This window comes from Mus pahari, chromosome 4, assembly GCF_900095145.1.
Source record: "Mus pahari chromosome 4, PAHARI_EIJ_v1.1, whole genome shotgun sequence".
Classification (NCBI taxonomy): domain Eukaryota; kingdom Metazoa; phylum Chordata; class Mammalia; order Rodentia; family Muridae; genus Mus; species Mus pahari.
In genome coordinates, this window is record NC_034593.1 from 73,762,234 (window position 1) to 73,781,299 (window position 19,066).

A 19,066-nucleotide genomic window follows, 5' to 3' on the forward strand; every position below is an offset into this window, starting at 1 on the left:
TTTCAAGGTGCTATTCCGTTGTTCTTTGTACTGTAGCTAAATGTAACTGAGATGAGTTACTGCTGTGAAAAAATAAAGTTTTACATTATTTTTTTCACCCTTTTAAAAACCCCTATGAGTCTTAAAGCATTTGCAAGGAGATGCCAAGGGATATGCATTTCTTCAGGAAGAGGGAGTCAGATCTGAGCTCTTCTTAAGGGTGGCCACTTCTTTTCACAGGACCCCCCAGTCATAAGCCCATTGCAAGTAGAGAAGCTAATTTACACAGGAGATAGGGTGGGTTCTAAACTGATGGTCTGGGCCCAGACTGACTTTGCTTCTGCGCTTGCTCTACTGTATGCTTTGAGACGGAGTCTCACAGAACCAGGAGTGGATTTTTCCAGTTTCTCTAGACTGGCTGGCCAGGAAGCCCCGTGGGTCCTCTGATGGCTGGTATCCCCAGGGCCTTGTCACTTCCCCTGGCTTCTTGTGTGGTTGTTGGGGAGCTGGAATCAGGTCCTCTGGTTCCACATGGCAAGCTCTTTAGGCTGAGCCACAGACCAGGCCCAGCCATTCGTGCTGTTTTTTTTTGTTTTCCCTTGTTTCCCCAGTGTAGTTACTGGTGACCCGGGCAGACAAAGAACATTTAAACCACAGCCCTCTCCTCTCCGCAGCAGTAATGGCTGCCTGGCCCTTCATAAGGCCTTCCAGTTGCCCTTGGTATTAAATGCTCTCCCAGCGCTCTCATGGAGGAGTTTGTTTGAAGAAAATCACCACCCCTCCCCCAACCACTACCTTAAAATCCTCCCCCTACTTGAATGTTTATGGATTTATAAAAAAATAAATAAAAAATAAAAATCAGTTCAGTTTAGTTTATTATATTCATGATTATCAGCATCTTTTTATGAAATGATAACTCCAAATTTCACTCTTGGCTTGCTGGTAAGAAAATAGTTTAACCTTTACTAAGAATAAGTACTGAATTTGAGGATTGAGCTAGGCAGGGGGTTCAGGAGAGTAATCACTGTTGAGTCCCTTCTAAAATCTCACCTACTGCTCTTTAGAGCTCTAGGATGATAGCTCACACTTCTTAAGGGAGGAAACTCCATTACTCTTTCCTCTAGGAACTGATAGGGAACGGATCCGAGGAGCAGCACATTGCTTTAGGAGGCAAGATAAGCCTTACCTCAGAGGCTAGAAATTATCCTCTGGGCCCTTTGCCTAGTTCTAATCTGATCAAGAAGAACTACCGGGGGCAGCTAGTTAGACATAGGAAGGCAGAGCTACCCTTCCCATCTGGGAGAGGAAGAAAAACTGAGGAACTGCAACATAAATCAAGCCAGCAGAGCACTGAAACCTGTGCTCTAGAGGTGGCCTAGCAGAGCTAACTTATGCTATGGGGGAAACATGACATATCTAATCTATGCTATGGGGGTAACATAGCAGAGCTAACCTTTGCTGTTGTGGTAACATAGCAAACCTAACCTATGCTATGGGGGTTAATATAGCAGGATTAACCTAAGCTATGGAGGTAACCTAGAAGGGCTAACCTGTGCTGCTATAGAGGTAACCTAGCACATCTAACCTTTGCCACAGGGGTAAACTGGTAGAGGATTCAAAAAAGCATGAATATGCTCTTCAAAGGCAATGCCACCCACCCTGTCCTGAGCACCCCCCCCCAAAAAATGAGAATTAAAATATTATTGCTACTTCTCTAAATGCACACTAGACACCCAAGAGAAATCTGTCCAAAGAAGGTGCCATTGGCCAGTCAGTACAGGCCAACAGCCATGATGCATCCTAACATCACCCTAAGCCTGACCAGTAAGTCCCATGTCAGGTTGAGTCATAAGTATTTCCATGATCTGAGGGCAGTTCTAGAACACTTTAAATCCTCCATCAGCTGGGAGTAAGTGGATGGCTGTCATTTCAGCACTCAGGGGAATCCCTGCTTATTCCAGGCCAACCTGAACTACACACCAACTCCCATGTCAGTAGATGGATGTGAGATCTTAATGAATGAAAGATTCAAGAAATGAAAGTGTTTCAGAGACCTGATCACTTCGGACAGAGACAGTAGGCTTCCTGCCGCCTGAGAGCAGAGAATGTGTGTTTAAGTCTAAGCTTTTGTCTCCAAGATGACCTCAAACATAAATCCCACTAAAACATACGTCAGGAATAGAACACACGATCACCTCTGATGTGTACCTATGCGTATGTAGATATGTATATGTAGTTATCATCCCCAGAGATTGCAGTGCACACTGATATCAAACACTCACCCACACATATCAAGTCTAATAAAGTCTCTTCTCCATCTCTATGAAATACAGGCTCAGAAAAGCCCAGTGTTGAAGGAACTTAATGTTCTAAGCACCTGAAGGCGGCCGTGCCTCGGGGATATTGACAGGCCTTTCACAGGGATCACAGCACTTGGTGGTGGGGGTGGCAGCTGAGGAGCTCACTAAAGGGACAGAGGACTGCTTGAAACTCTGTCCTCAAGTTGATAAGTGTGAACTCAACCATGTCGGCAGTAGTTCAACCATAAGCCTCCTGTATTCTTAATCATGCACTAAAGCTTCTTATTGATTCTTTTTCTGTCCTGGAACTCACTCTGTAGACCAGGCTGGCCTCGAACTCAGAAATTCACCTGCCTCTGCCTCCCAAGTGCTGGGATTAAAGGCATGCGCCACCACAGCCTGGCTCCTTATTGATTCTTAAAAACATAGTGAAACAATAAAATGACTGTCTGAAACTGATATCTTTTATTATAAAATCAACGTTAATTTGATTTTAATGTTCCTTAATCAGACCCATGAGACGGCTCAGTAGGTGAAGGTGCTTGCTGCTGAGCCTGATGATCTGAGTTCAATCAGGGGACGAAAATGGTAAGGGAGAAAGGAATCACTCAGGTACGTGCACTCAGACGTCCACTAAAAATACACAATAGTTTTTTTTAAAAAGAACATTCTACAAATTGTCTTAGAAAGCTGAGTGACTGTGACAGCTTGCCACAAAAACAAGCTGATGGCCTGAGTTTGATCCCAGAAATCCATGCTTGTAATCCTAGCACTTCTACTGTGAGATCAAGCGACTCACAGCATCCTGGCCTAGTGAGCCTAGACTAAGCGGTGTGGCAGAAATGAGAGAGACCCCGAAGATCCCTCAAGGCAGAAGGAAAGAGTTTTCTCAGACTTTCCTCACAAGAAATGGCATGTTCATACCCTTATCCACCCCCTCTCTCTCTGTGTCTGTCTATCTGTCTGTCTGTCTGTCTGTCTGTCTGTCTGTCTGTCTCTCTCTCTCCTCTCTCTCTCTCTCTCTCTCTCTCTCTCTCTCTCTCTCTCTCTCTCACACACACACACACACACACACACATACATGCAGAGTACAGAAAGTCTTAAAACCCAGAAGAAATTATTCCTTAAATATTCCTTTGAGAAAAATAAGCTGTCATAAATTATATATATATATATATATATATATATATATATATATATATATATATATATAATATTTAGCATATTGAGAAAATAAATCTAGATTAAAAGACAGGAAAACCACAAAAATTAAATGTCACTGGCATCATAAAACTCAATTACTAGCATCATAAGGCTCTTAATGCTCCCTTCAATTCTTGGTATCCAAAGTGGAGGAAGAAATCTAATTAGCTGCTTTCCTAAGGCTTGTGAAAGGACTGCACAGGACTGTTTTCCTGTGGATGGTGTCTTGAGTTCCTTGAAGTCTCCGTTGTCTCTTGCTTCTAGATAGAATGAGCAGTCCCAGTGTGACAAGAGCGACAGTACAGAGCAGAGGTAGCACCCTCTCCATGCTGTGATCAAGTGAAGAATGCAGCAGGGAAAGAGATAGTCTCTAGGCTGGGGTGCTGCCGGGCATCCAGGAGGCCGTGTGGTATGCTCAGGCTCCATGTGGGAAGGCAGGGAGACACACTCCACAGTGTGTCTGTAGGGAAGCTGGAAATGGTCTGACACATAAAGTGAGATCTCAATGCACACTTATAGCATTAAAAAAATTCAATGCACCATTTCCATAAAGGAAAAGGTCAGTCTTTTGTAGCTGAATTTCACATTAACTGAACTCCATTTGCTTGGAAACTACCTGTCAACTTGAAAATAAATCTACTTTTTTCTCCTTATCCCCAAAGCAGGAAGTAGTCAGATAATCACCCACCCTGCCAGCCAATCACACATACACACACACACACACACACACACACACACACACACACACACGCACACGCACATGCGCATGCACATGTATGCATACACAAAGCAATACAAAACAAAATACAAAATTAAGTTTGGATGGCCTCATTTGTTCTAAGTTGCTTAAAATATATAGATCAAGATAAACATACCACTCTCTACAAGTCTGTTTGAAGTAACAAGTGATAAAAGAAAAAAGAAAAGCCACAGTCCTACTGAAGTCAGATAACCCTCATTCCCTGAGCATCCTCCAATATCTAGATCAGGTTCGCCTATAGGCATGTCTATAGGGGGTTATCTTTATTACATTAATTGATGTGAGAAGACAGAGCCCACAGTGGGCAACACCATTCCCTGGATTTGGGTCCTGGACTGTCTAAGAGAGAAGGGAGAGAGCTAAGAACTAGAAGCATGCGCCTTTCTCTGCTCTTGATTGTGCTTGTGATGTGACTGTTAAAAATTGACTCCCCTATTGTGATGGGCTATAACCAGAAACTGTGGGGACCCAATAAGTTGCTTTTCATCAGCACAACAAACAGAAAGAAGAAACTAGGGCATTTAGAAACTGCTTTGGGGGGGGGGGCTGGTGAGATGGCTCAGTGGGTAAGAGCACCCAACTGCTCTTCCGAAGGTCCAGAGTTCAAATCCCAGCAACCACATGGTGGCTCACAACCACCCGTAACAAGATCTGATGCCCTCTTCTAGAGTGTCTGAAGACAGCTACAGTGTACTTACATATAATAAATAAATAAATCTTTAAAAAAAAAAGAAAAAAAAAAGAAACTGCTTGGGGAGCTGAAGGGGGCTGCAACCCTGTAGGTGGAACAACAATATGAACTAACCAGTACCCCCAGAGCTCATGTCTCTAGCTGCATATGTAGCAGAAGATGGCCTAATCGGCCATCATGGGGAAGAGAGGCCCCTTGGTCTTGCAACCTTTATATGACCCAGCACAGGGGAATGCCAAGGCCAAGAAGTGGGAGTGGGTGGGTAGGGGAACAGGGGCAGGAGGAGGGTATAGGGAACTTTCAGGATAGCATTTGAAATGTAAATAAAGAAAATATCTAATAAAAAACATAAAAAAAAAGAAACTGCTTGGGATTATTATTGTTAACTTTTGGTAGACATAGTAATAATACAAGCTCTTTGTAGGTGACAGACTTTACACAAAAACAATTTCTGAGATATACTTCATTTATTCATTTATTTATTCATCAGCTACCTCACTGATGACTTGAGGATTTTGTTTGTTTGTTTGTTTGTTTGTTTTGAGACAGAATCTTGAAGTGCCTCTGGATGTCCTGAAACTCACTACATAGGCCAGCTTGGCCTGGAACTCACAGACTCACCTTTATCGGCCTCCAGAGTTGCTGGGACAAAAGGCATAGGCTACCACATCCAGCTTGATGGCTTGGCTTGTTTTTAACTGGATGTTTTATAAATCTCACATATAAATATCTGAAATTAATTGAAGGCAAGGGCAGAGAGGGTCTTAGAAATCACAGAGGGTACTGTAGGATGAGGAATTTGCATCTGGGAAGTCATTTTCTTACAGGGAAGCTGGGCATTGTGTCTTTTTCTCCCATGCGGTAAAGGCACGTAAATGTAAAAGAATGGCCAGGTTTCCAGTGAGCAGAGATCTTGGTATGGAGATCTTGAGACATAGTGGCTATGAATTCCAGAAGATTGAGACAGGGAGATCTCCGAGTCCAAGGTCATCTGGGATTAAAGATGTGGTGGCACACACCTTTAATCTGGGCTACACCTTCTGCTGGGGACCATATAAGGACATTGGAAGAAGGGAGTCTAGCTCTCACTCTTCTGCCTGATTGCCTTGTGGGACTAAGCAACTGCTAGATCCTTGGATTTCCATTCACAGCTACTACCAAACCATTGTTGGGAATTGGACTGCAGACTGTAAGTCATCAATAAATTCCTTTACTATATAGAGACTATTGGTAAGTTCTGTGACTCTAGAGAACCCTGGCTAATACGGGGGTGACTATGATTACAACAGAGTAGTCTGGAAAACATTTGCTAAACTCACCTTTGACTGAGCCACAGAGGTCACCGACCTCAAGGTTGCACACCTACACAAGTGGTTGCAAAATTGTGCTCTGTGTCTCCTTTGGGGAGAATCAGCAAACATAGCAAACAGTCCCTGGGGATGGGTGAAGGACACAGGGGTACTCATTAAACTGTTCCTGAAATTGGTTTCATGTCTGAGCCTTTCAAAATAAAATGTTAAGGCAAGAAATAAATATAATATGGACATCAAAACAGCGACTGGGTAAAAAACCAGCAACATGCCACCCTTGGATTGCATCTGCCTGAGAAGAGAAGAAGGGTGTGGCTGTTTTAGATCTGTAGATAACTGATGGGTACTTTTCAAAGGGACTAAACTTTGGAGCGAGGGACGTACCTGAGCCTGACAGGTGAAGAGAATGTTACCTGATTTTAACCTTTAGAGAGGTGTTAGGCCTGAGTTCCCCCTTACACAGCAGCATCAAGGATGTCTGTGAGCACCACCATACCATCTGCATCAAAACTGCACTAGATCAGAGAAGAGTCTTTCATAAATACAGACGCCAGTAATTCTGAAATCTAGCTAGGGAGCAGACACTCTTGAGGGTGTTTATTGAAAAGCAGCGGCTCTTTATAATAGATTCAGGTTAGCACTGAGAAATTCCTGTTTCTAAAAAGCCTGTAGGTTAAGGTGGGCATGGTGGCATGGGCCTTTAATCTCCACACTGCCTGCTGGATAGATTTGCACATGACAGATTGATGACCCAGGATCCACCTACTCCGGCTATTTGAGCACTAAGAGCTGACCATCAGACCAGGTGTCTGCTTTAGTGAGATAGCTGTGGCTCTACTTTAGACTCTGGGGACTCATCCCCCACTCTGTGTTTGCTAAGGGACAGAGCAAAGGTCGGAGGACTATGCTTTTCTACCTGCCTTAACTCACAGAACTTTTGTACTTTCAAAATCCCACCGACAAGTATTGGGCATTTTGGAATGTCCCTGGGTGGGGTGTGTGGTATCTTTATTAGAAAAACAACCTATATAAAGTATATATCGAAAAACAACATGCAAAAAAAAAAAAAAAAAAAAAAGGAGATATCAAAGGCATTGGCAATTCTTTGGGTTTATTCATTCAATATTTAGAAATTACAAACTTTTCAGGCTGGAATAAAAGTTGAAAAAAAATTGCTTCTTAGGGAAGCAAAACAGATGGCGGGCTAGTATTCATTGTCAAAATGTGAGCAATTTCCTCAGGCTTTTAGAAAGTTCTAGAAGTGAACAGTTGAAGGGGATGGGAGGCTGGGGGTGTTGAAAATCGACAGCACTTTGTCAGTGTGTGTAGGGGAAACACACTGCTTGGCCTGGCCACTGAGGTGAACACAGGAACACAGACGGCTCCTAAAGACCTTAACTTCACGTGTTTGGGCATGGTTTTTCAGGAATGGGATGGTTGTATCACCAAATCAGTTCTGTTTTTCATTTTCTAAGGAAGCTATGTTTTGTACAGTGGTCTCTTTATTTGATATTTTCACTAACAACAAGATGATAGCAAGTGTGGGATGGAGTAGGGGAGAAGGGGAAATGTTCATGTGTGTGATGTTATAGTACTGACGTGTGTGATGTTACAGTCCGGACATGTGTGATGTTATCGTACTGACGACATGTGTGATGTTACAGTACAGACATGTGTGATGTTATAGTACTGAGGGAATTCTAGTGCTCCCCTGTAGACAGGAGTGCAGGATTTGCGCACTTAAAAATGATCTTGTGGCAAGTTTGGTACCTTAAGACAATGAAACAAACAAATAAACAAAGGGGCACTAGAGAGTTTAGGAGGTGATGGATGTAACAAGGCCATGTGGGTAAGGGGCATGTGTATGTATGTCTGTGAGCATATATGCAGTGTAGAGATTTGGGTTTAGTGTGACTAATACAAACACATGGAGACAATTATTTTGTTTGTTTTGGTGTGTGTGTGTGTGTGTGTGTGTGTGTATGTGTGTGTGTGTGTGTGTTGTAGTACTGAGAATCAAACTTGATACTTTTTATATAAATTATAATTCAATGACTCCATTGAAAAATAAGATTTAAAGGAATAATTTGTACTGGAATGATGGGAAGCCCAGTGACAAAAATGTAGGTGTGTAATGTAAGGAGCAGGAGACAGTCATGGGAGCCATTCAAGATCATTTTTGGCTCTAACTATGGGATTTGAGGGCAAAGCATTCAATCATTGATTGTAGGGAGATAACTTTAAGCAGGCAGATGAGCTGGGCAGAGTTGTCTGTCCTTTGGACAATGTAGAAGATATCAGCATGTGTGGTATAGACTGTCCAATAGACAGAATCCATGGCTACAAGGCCAGGCAAAAATAAAGGGGCAAGGCTGTAAGGGAAAGCATTTCCAAGAAGCAAATTAATCTTCACTTAAGTGACTATTGAGAAGTTGGGACTCAGGACACTTAGTGCAGTGCACACAGGTAGCCAGGACAATAGCAGGGCAGGGACACTGAGCTGGGGCTCGCTGAAGAAGTAAGGGTTGCAGAAGGTGCCATGGGGAGAGGTATAAAGGACAGAAAAACCTACTTCCATGTTAGCATTAGCTCCTGTGTAACTATCTAAAAGAACAATCTATCTGAGGGCAATGGGCAAGCTTGGCCTCCTACTTCACCATTTCCCCAGGAAGCACAAGACAAGGGCTTCATCTACTGGCTTGCTTGGACTCTGGCCTTGTGGGCTTCTTGGAATGTAGAGCAGTTGCTTTCCCATGGAACAGCAGGACATTTGACACTTCAAATAGCTCACTAGACATTTGAAATTGTAAATACCTTCCTGCCCCACAAATTCAAACCCTGACAGTATGGATCACAAACTAAGAGAACAGTAATTTACGATGGCAGAGACGGGTTTATGTAATAAGTCTGTTAGAAAGACTTTTAGTGAGACACCTAACACAGTAAGTAGGATTTTGAAACCAGTCTTATAAATATCAACTTTCATCTGTGTAACACTTTTGTATAACAGGATGGGGAGGGGGTGCTTAGCCCGAAATGCTCCACATTCAGATGGAATCCACGGACTACTTATTACCATTCTTTTTGTTAGTTCTCTGCAGGAAACGTAAATGAAGAATATAAATGATGTCTAAAGAGATGAAACCTGACTTCAGTTCCCCGCAACCGCACTGGGAGGCTCACCACCACTGTCACCCCAGCTCTGGGAAGATCTGAGTCCTCTGGTTTCTGCAGGCTACTGCACTTGTGGGCACGTACCCACACACACTCACAAAATTAAAAGTAATAAAAATAAAAAAATTTGAAATGAAAAGAATACAAAGGAAATCTATGTGCTGTTTTCAATGTCTTTATCCTATATCGTTCCAAAAGAGACACACTCAACCACTGTTTTGAGCTTTAGCAGATATAATGTATCAAAGAAAATTCCAATAACATAATGTAAAAAAAAAAAATGTCAGACATAGAGGAATGAAAGTCTGTGCTTGGGGGACTATTGCTGTGGGAAGAAGGGCCTGATCTTCATAGACATCTTCCTCATTGAGTACCACGATCCCTTCCAGTTCATCCACACCACACCATCATCTGTGCCGTGCTTGGACATGTCCCAGCTGTAAAGGCCACCCCAGTAGTATCTGCCATTCGGATTGGCCGCGTGGCATCTGTTATACCACCAGCCACCACCATCTTCTTTGGAGCACTGTTTTCTTGGATCCGTAGTTACCCTGAAAGGAGATGAGTTTGAGTTATGATCCATACAAGTACCACCATCAATTCAGTCCTTTGGGGAGTACCTGCATGAAAGTACTGTACTCAACTGTGTGTGGACCTCTTTCCCTGGAGTCCTGTATGTAAAGTCCAAATACAGCCAAGTTCTTCTCTGCTCCATAGCATGAAAGGGAAACAGCTGGGTCTATCTGGCCTAATTATGAAGGAACTGAATTCTTTTACTCTGCAATAACTTTTCTGATACTATAGTATGAGAGACGCTGAGACATGAAATGATAGCTTCGGTAGATGTGTTAGTGAATGAAAACACAGATGTGTATATAGAGACACAAAACTCAGTCGTTCTCTAGATACAGGTCTATCTTTGGTTAGCTGTCTGCCTTAGGGTAAACTCGTATCTCTGAACTTCATCTGAAAGATGAAACTAACCATGTCTGTCTTATAGCTGGGCTGCTTCCCATTGATACGTAAGGAGTTCAGGATGGGGGCTGCCTGATACACTTGAAGTGTCCAAGTCTGGGCAGTTGTTTAGAACATTCGGTACACTCACAGTGCCAGGCAATGGCATTCGTGGGGACATTCAAGATAGGAGGTAGGACCTCGGTGCTTACCAGCCGTCGTTGTCCCTGTCATATGTGCTGAAGAACATGCCGTTGTGGATGGTCATGGTTCTGTTCTCCCCCACCAGCTGAGAGGCCCCATCCATGAGGGCGTTGCCTGCGGTCCCTTTGTACTTGTTCACGGAGACTTGATACTTGCTGGCCTCGTTCTGCACCGTGAAGCCTCCATAATGTGCCTTCACCTTGTCTCCTTTCCAGTCCTCCATTTCGATGAGAAGTTCTGTGGGTCCCATCCTGGTGAGCTGGCTAATCTTATCATTGCCAAGCCAGTATTCGCCTAGAGAGAATGGATATAAACCATCAGCAAAAGTGAAGCCCCTGGCACGGCTGCCCCCAGATCCTTAGCTGCCACATTTAAATGCTTTTACATTTATTCAGTGTGTGCATGTGTGTAGATAAATTCTTCCTAGCATCCTAAAATTCTAAAGAGAATCACCGTCCTTGATGTTTTTGACTGAGGAAAAAAAAACAAAAAAACAAAAAAACCTCATTGAAGTAGAAGGATTTGATTTTTTTCACTTGCAGTCTTTACCTGGCAAGCCACAGTACTTCTTTGTGTCTTCATTGGTGGCAATATTTCCGAATCCTTTTTTGTATGGGTCCCATTTCCTGCCAAAGTCGACGCTGCCATCCTGACGGTTCTGTATGACTGTCCATCCTTTAGTTGAGAGAAACAAAAATAGCCTAAGGTAATCACTAATACCATTACTCTGAAAGGAAAGTCTGAACTTGTTGCCAATTCGTTTTATCTCATGCCTTCTTAGGGTCCCTTCTTCAAGTGGATGTGATAAGGAAATGAGCATGAAGGGAGGACTCTTAAAGTATTTGGAAATCTCAAGCGCTGCATGGCACCTTCATGCTTGCATCGAGGTTCTTTCAAAGCAAGTGGTTCATTTCCATCTGAATTGGAGCTGAATCTTGTTTCCCCAGCGCCCAGGATGCTTACAGAATGACAGGTCAGCCCCTGAGCACCGCTTACCTCCGTTTTCTGTTTTCATGTCGCAGTATACTCTATATGGCTTGATGGAGGTGTCAGGCTGGATAAGATACATTTCGGATGTCTCACCTCCCTTCCTAATGATCTCCTCACATTCTGCAAGAATACGATGACGCATTATGTTCAGGGACATAGCCTGCAGCTATTCCTTCTTGAACATAACTGATTGTTCCACTGGGTACAGCGAACCATTTTATCACAATCATCTGAGCATAATATTCTAGGAGTTGGACCTTCTTTTTACTGAAAATCAGACTAAGTTTTGAGGAATTCTATCACGTGAACTACAGAGCTCCTTTTATCTCCTGTTCCTACAAATAGAGCACACAGGATGAAGAAACTTCTCCATCTTTCCTTTCCATGGCCTTGCCACCTGTTCACACAAGCACACACATACACACATTAGAGACCCCTGAAATGCCCACCCTCATTATATTATAATCTGCTCAGCAGGACCTGGTGGAGTCAAGGCAGAATACGACACACCCAGGATATAGCCATGATATACTAGAATATTATTACATTCTGTTGGGGAAAAGCTACTCTGCTCAGTTTTTAGTCCTTATGTTTAAAGACGGTTAAATCTTCTGGAACTCTGTGGAAATGTATTCACAAACTAGTTACCTTTCCCAGACACCACTGGGATGTTACAGTTGACGGTGCATGGAGTGCGGCAATATTCCATTTGAGCTGAGATGTCAGACTCTAATTTTTGTATTTTGCTTCTTAGGTCCTCCAGGATTGAGCGGAGCACACGAAGATTAAGGGGGATATTATCGTTCACAGTCTCATCAATATATAATCTCTGGTCTTCCAGGATGGAGGAATACTCATTTATGACATTTTCATTCTCTGGAAAGCCAAAATGATACAGGGGTGGTCAGGATATTTGCCTATAAAAGGATATCTAACTACATAAACATGATTTTGATTATCTGAGAATAAACTAAAATACTTTGGGGTGTCATTAAGCAATCGTGACTGCTGAACTTTAGAGGTATATTTTTGTTTGTTTGTTTGTTTCATGGCATGTATAAATTGGCATGCAGCCCACCTACTTACTACTCCAGTGATTTGCCCTAGGTACAAGCTAAAGATTGTATAGGGTAAGAAACACAAGTCATGTCTTACTTTGAGAGCAGTACTGAAGGCTTTATCTCAACACATAGCACTGCAGAGAAGAGGCGGTGAGCCCACCCCACGAGTACTGCCAAGCCTTTGGATTTGCAAGAACACTTCTGAATTCATTTAATTCCTAAATGTCTACCCTTGGGTGAGCTGCTCTCTGAAAAGCCTGTGCCATGTGACACTCCCAACTGATTCCCACCCACCAGGCCCATAGCCCTCAAGATTTGCCTGCCAGCTGTCACCGCTTGCAGATTAACGTCACACTGATCGTTCTCCTATTCAATACCACAAATACTAAGTTTTTATCCCATGTATATTATCTTCTGAGTCACAAGACAAAGGTTTAATAGACTGAAAGTAAGAACCCACAGTGACATTTCTCAAGGAAAGTCATTGTAGTGGAAGTGGCACCAAGGCTAACACTTGAGGAGTGCTTGTCTGGCAAACTGCACATGAGTGTGCCCGAGGGAGGACCCAGGAGAAGCAGGGGCAGACAGAAATTGGAGCAAGTGCTGGTTAACCTTGGGTGGTTTGACTGCACGAGACTGTGTATACACAGTTGACAGTTTCGGTTTTATAAATGAGTCAGGTAGAACCCCCCACCCCCACCCTCAGAACGCCTACCTTTAACTTGTGCTTGCTTCTTTTTCCACATGTCCTTTAGCAGAGTCAGGTACTGAAAGGTGACTGAGGAGGTCTGGGAAACAGACTGTATGTTGTTATTTAACTCAGCAACACTGCTCTTGATTGGCCTTTCCTGGTTTATCAAAGTTTGTTGCAATGTACATCCCGTAGGACACAGCACTCCCTGTCAACAAGAAAATAGCAGGCCTTAGAGTGGTAGATATTTGTTAAAAATGTATACGAGGGAGACTTTGGTGATCTCGTGAGTCAACCAAAAAACTTTCTCCATGGAAGATCAAAACTTTAGAATTGTCAGTGAATGCTTATAAAGAACAAAAATGGTCTTTATCGGGGGAGGGGGGGAGAGGGATGGAATCAGGCTATGAAAATTTTACCTACCCAATGCAGGAAGTAGGCAAAATAGAAAAGTAAAGGCGGTGCCCAAATACCCTAGTTCAGACCCAAAAGCCCAACACAGGAAGGGGAAGTACAAAAATGGGACTCTATGGGGTTCACATGTTGAATTTTAATTCTTAAATATGCAAACTAGCAAGATAGAGATGTTGGTCCATGAAATATTAAGCTTTTTTTTTTTTTTTTTTTTTTTGCACTGGAGACCCACCCTACAAAAACCACGAATGCCCTACCATGTCTGTGTCAGCGTGAAGACAGCCTCCTGCATTGGGGGGTATCCGTTCTTTCTTCTGGTTGGCAGTAGCCTTGGCTGGACGGGCTCGATAGCCTCCTCCGCTGATAGGAGGAGGGGCAGGTCTTAGGCTAGGAGGCTCTTCCTTTCTCCTGTCAACAGGTCGATGACCACGGGCATCCACGCTATCCGTCTGGAATCAGGCAAGATCGCAGTGCAAGGTTAGAGAAGCAGTGAGAGGCAACCATTCCACACTGATGCTTTGTAGCTGAGATAACGCAAGCCTGACAGTTCGCTACAGGGCTCTCCACTGGTTCTTTCAGGTCATTTGTGTCTCCTCAAGCAGATGGAAGACACACAAAGCTACTGCATAAAGCTAGGGAAGTTTTATAAGGAAGGGGTTGGCACGGGGCTAAGACAAACAGACTCTAGATTGCGAAGTTTAAGCTTTGGTGTACACAGAACTGTCAGGAATCTAGACGATCAGAAAGAATGAATATTCTCATCCCACCTGGATAAGTAAATTCCTCCAGTTGGTAATCATGTCCTCAAGTTTTAACTTCTATAAATTGATGGTCAGGCTGATTCTTATATAATCATATTTGGGACAAGATTGTCTACTTAAAGAAAAACTATTAGTAATAGGACAATATCTGACCCTAACAGGTTGCAGAGAATTGAGATGGTGTGGGGTAAGGTACTGCTTGGGCTCCAGTCTTGTCATGTGCTTTGGTGTAGTTACTTTAACCATGACTCAGTTTTCTCATTCAGAAAATAAGAACAACCATGGCTGCCTTATGAGATTATTGTAAAGATTTTGTTTTTAACCTGTGATAACTTCAGAACTGAACTTGGGGGCTGGAGAGATGAGTCAGCATATAAGAACACTGACTGCTCTTCTGAAGGTCCTGGGTTCAAATCCCAGCCATCCATAGTGAGATCTGACTCTCTCTTCTGGAGTGTCTGAAGACAGCTACAGTGTACTTACATATAATAAATAAATAAATAAATAAATAAATAAATAAATAAATAAATAAAAATAACTGAACTTGGTTCAAGTTCTTATTACTATTTTCATTGTGGACATAGTTCAAGATACTTCTCCGCTGTTTCAGTTTTCAACAAAATCATTTGTTAAGCTATTCTCTTGAAACCCCCTTCAATCTTTATCAGACATAATGCTATTCCCACACTTAAAGTAATTTTCAGAGTTTACAGACTGCATTAAAGATCATTTGCTAATTTAAAACTCCTTAAAGAGTGGGCCAAGTGGAAGAGGTGTGATCCGATATGAAGGCTGACATGAATTAAATATGTTAATCAGTATTTCAGTAGTTTTGCTCTGAGGGTTGTATTTGCAGATGAAGACACAACAAAACCTGGAACAGCAGCCAAGCTCTTGTGCAGTTGTGTGCATCTAAGTCACTGCACGAGCTACATTCTACTCTCATTTGTTCATTAAGTCATTACATTATTTTATATTCTCGGGGTGGGGGGAGATGAGGAGATTGAAACCCTGATAATCTGGCTGCAATCTCTTTCTTAATTACTAATTAATTGCTCCCCTCCCATTCGTGTGTGTGTGCGTGTGTGTGTGTGTGTGTGTGTGTGTGTGTGTGTGTGTGTAGGTAGGTAAAGGTGTATATACTCCTATATTTTTAATGGGTGAACATTCATGAAGATACACATATTTCATATTAAAGCCATGGTCTTCATCAGAGCTTGTCTGCTCTAAATCAAACTTAATGAAATGTAATTTTGTTCACTGCAAATACAATTATGAAAAAGAAAACTATTGGCTTGTTTACTTTAGAATGCTGTCAAGGTTGTCTGGCATCACTAAAGAAAATGAATGACAAATACTGAAAGAACCAATGGGGACAAACAGGAGAGAGCTCTTACAGAAATTATTAAAGCCAAGAAACCCACGTGGTAGCTTAAGCTAAAGGATTAATTAGTAAGAACTTGAAAGCACTTTTGAAGTAACTTATGAAAGTGTACCTAAACATATCCTTTACACCTTTCTTACCAAACTCAAATACTTTTCTTCTTATTTGTATGGTCAGATAATCTGAATGCTTACATGGCCTTCAGTCTAAATGGTCCACAGTAAATCAGCTCATTGCAATACTGATGTGCATTCTGATTTCTACTGTACATAATACACTACAGTTTCATCCAGATACATTCAGTAATAGAATTTGAACTATTTTTCTTAAATGTACTTCTAATTTTTTATGACATCAAAATAATGCTGATAATAAGTTGGTAAAAATAACACTCGGACTGAGTATGGCAGCTCAGGTCTGTAATACAAGCAACGACAAGGCTGAGACAAGCCAGGTAACCCATGTCTTTAATCCTAACACTAGGGGATTAGAAGCAGGCAGATCACTGTGAGTCGGAGGCCAGTCTAGTCTTACATAGACAGTTTCAGGACAGTCATAGCTACACAGTGAGACCCTGTCTCAAACAAACAAACAAACAAACAAACAAACAAACAAACAAACAAGTTGAGGCAGGAGGATTGGCACAAATTTGAGGCCAATTGGAGCTACAAAGTGAAACACTGTCTCAAAAAAAAAAAGATAAATGATGTGAAGAAAACCACTTCTTCATGTGAGAAAGTTATGCTATATATCAACAATAACACACACTGCCTCTGTTATAATTTTTTAATCTGAAAACACCCAAATCTCATTTTCTGATTTTAATATTATAATCATTACCCATATTAAATAATCTCACGAGTTATATATTATCTTACTCAGCAAAGAGCAAACAATCTACCTCAGATTTTGTCTTTCAAAATTCTAATCTATTGCCATTATAGAACCTATAGATTAAAAAAATTATCATTATAATTGTAATAATGTACTGCAAGAACTAGGTGAAAGTGGATAGACTTAGAATAACAAGACAGAAAAAAACACATCTCACATTAGCTAAGCCATCTTCACCCTGGAGAAATGAAGGTGAATCAACTAGAAAATAACATATGACTTTGCTTTCATACATACAGATCTATGGAACTGTATATATATATATATATATATATATATATATATATATAGAGAGAGAGAGAGAGAGAGAACGATTTTACATTAATAATATTAGTAGCACTATGATATCTGTAAAAAAAAAAAAATCACCGGTTCATCGTAGTCATCATTGGCAGCTTGAGTATGAACTGAGAAAACACACAACAGCAGCAGCATCCATAGATGCTTCATGGTTTCAGAGTTTCTGAAATTCCAAGCAGTTGCCCTTTGCCTGCAGACTTAGCTGGGAGACTGTGGATCCTATATATAGTGGGTCCTCTCCCAGGCATGGCTTCCGGAGTGGTTACCTCCCTTTAGTTAATATTTGACATTTTGGTTCACTTGTTGGCTGAGCTGCTTTATCATTTGAGCAACATCTTCCCAGCAAGCCTTATTTACCTATCAGACAGCTCTTCCTCACTGCTGGCCTAATGTGGACACAGGGGGTTCCTCGAATCATTGAGTCAGAGCAAATGATGGGAAACAGGGACATTCTGTAAAGAGCCCTATCTCGGAGGTCTCGTATCGTTGTAAATGCTACAGGAGTTCACAAAGGAAGTGTAAGGGAAAGGTTTAATTCAACCACAGCTGTTTATCCTACTCAGAAGGGGCTCTGTGGAACTATACCCTCAGTAAAGAGATCCATGCAGGCCCAGGCTTTGTGGCAGCTACAGGTGCACTTTTGAAAGAGGCTGTGGAAGTGAAGAGTTAGTGTATCATCATGGTTTATCCTTTCTTGTAGATGTTAATCGGGATTATAAAAGAGCCATCTTTCTCTGCTGTGATAGACAAACGTCCTAGAAAGAAAAAACAAAAAGCCCAGGGTTCTCAGTCTCAGCCCTGACTGGCTTTTGTACTCTGTCCTTTATTCAGCGGTTAAATTTTTAAATGAATTTTAAACACTATTATGATAGCAATAAATTATAGATCCCCAAATCAAGATTATCATTATAATAGTGGAATACACAGATAACACTTCATCTTGTTATTATTTTATATGGTTTATTTTGTGTTATATTTACGTGAGATGATACATTTTAATGTATGTGAAGTCTCCATATGTCTCTTTCAATTAGTATGGCGTACAGTAAACATGGCCTGTTTTCTTTCGTCACTTCTCATAAGTCACTGCTTCTGTCTCAGCTGCTCATTTCTCTGCAGTTGTAAGAATCAAGCCCTCCTCCGCCTACACGGACCGAGAGGAGATCCAAAGTCAACAACTCGCCTTCCAGCAAGCGCGTTTGCTCAAAAATATTTCTGGGCTTTGTATGGAAAGCAAACATTCTTGTAAACTGAGGTTGGATCCTGAGAGCATTTTCAACAGTGTTGTAAAACAGACACACTGAGTGTCTTACAGTACTTCAAAGCCTTTTAACCTAGGCTGTCTGGACAAAGTCTGACTTTACACACAGGAAAACGATGAGTTCTTTCCAAACCTGTGCTTCATTTGTCAGGATCAGCAAGCATACATAGAGTTTCTTTATTTTTCCTTAGAGAAATATATAATCTGACAGTGAAAGTAAGTAAGATATGAGGATATACCTTCAAAATAGAATTGGTTTTTAAAAACCAACTCATCCTAATGATCTGGGCAGGATTTCATCACTGTGACATTTAAATTGTCGCTGATGTTAAAAGAACTATGCTGAAGTTCAATAATTTTTTGAGATGTATGGTTTTACTATATTTCCAGTCTCTGGCAGGTCATCTCCTAGTGAGCGTGCTAGCCATTGTGTAAGTCTGTGAGTTTTTAGTGTCGCTGCATACATAAGGCAGATCTTTGTTCAACGTGCAAGTTCCTTCGGCCGCCTCTTCAAGCTGCTTAGACTGGCATTCTGAGCTTTAACTGTCATTCCCCACACAGTGCCTGTTGGCCTCCAAAGGGACAGGCAGTGTGGGAGGGGATGGGAATACCCTGAGGAACAAGGCATTCAAATCATTAATCACTGATTAAACATGTGAACTGACCCTCACGGATACATGCCTAGCCAATGTTCACGTAGCCTATTTAATCCTTAAAACAACTACTTTGTACAGA

General features: G+C 41.8%; 1 protein-coding gene across 1 annotated transcript; it reads right to left on the reverse strand.

The window, feature by feature from the left end:
* Positions 1 to 9,572: 9,572 nt before the first annotated feature.
* Fgb (fibrinogen beta chain) lies at positions 9,573 to 17,322 on the reverse strand. Its single transcript, XM_021196805.2, has 8 exons — positions 17,140 to 17,322; positions 13,989 to 14,180; positions 13,342 to 13,525; positions 12,214 to 12,441; positions 11,572 to 11,685; positions 11,125 to 11,250; positions 10,584 to 10,869; positions 9,573 to 9,968 (listed from the first exon to the last, which is right to left on the reverse strand). Exons 1-8 carry the CDS (start codon positions 17,218 to 17,220, stop codon positions 9,737 to 9,739), a joined length of 1,443 nt encoding a protein of 480 aa, XP_021052464.1. The 5' UTR covers positions 17,221 to 17,322; the 3' UTR covers positions 9,573 to 9,736.
* Between the last annotated feature and the right edge of the window lie 1,744 nt (positions 17,323 to 19,066).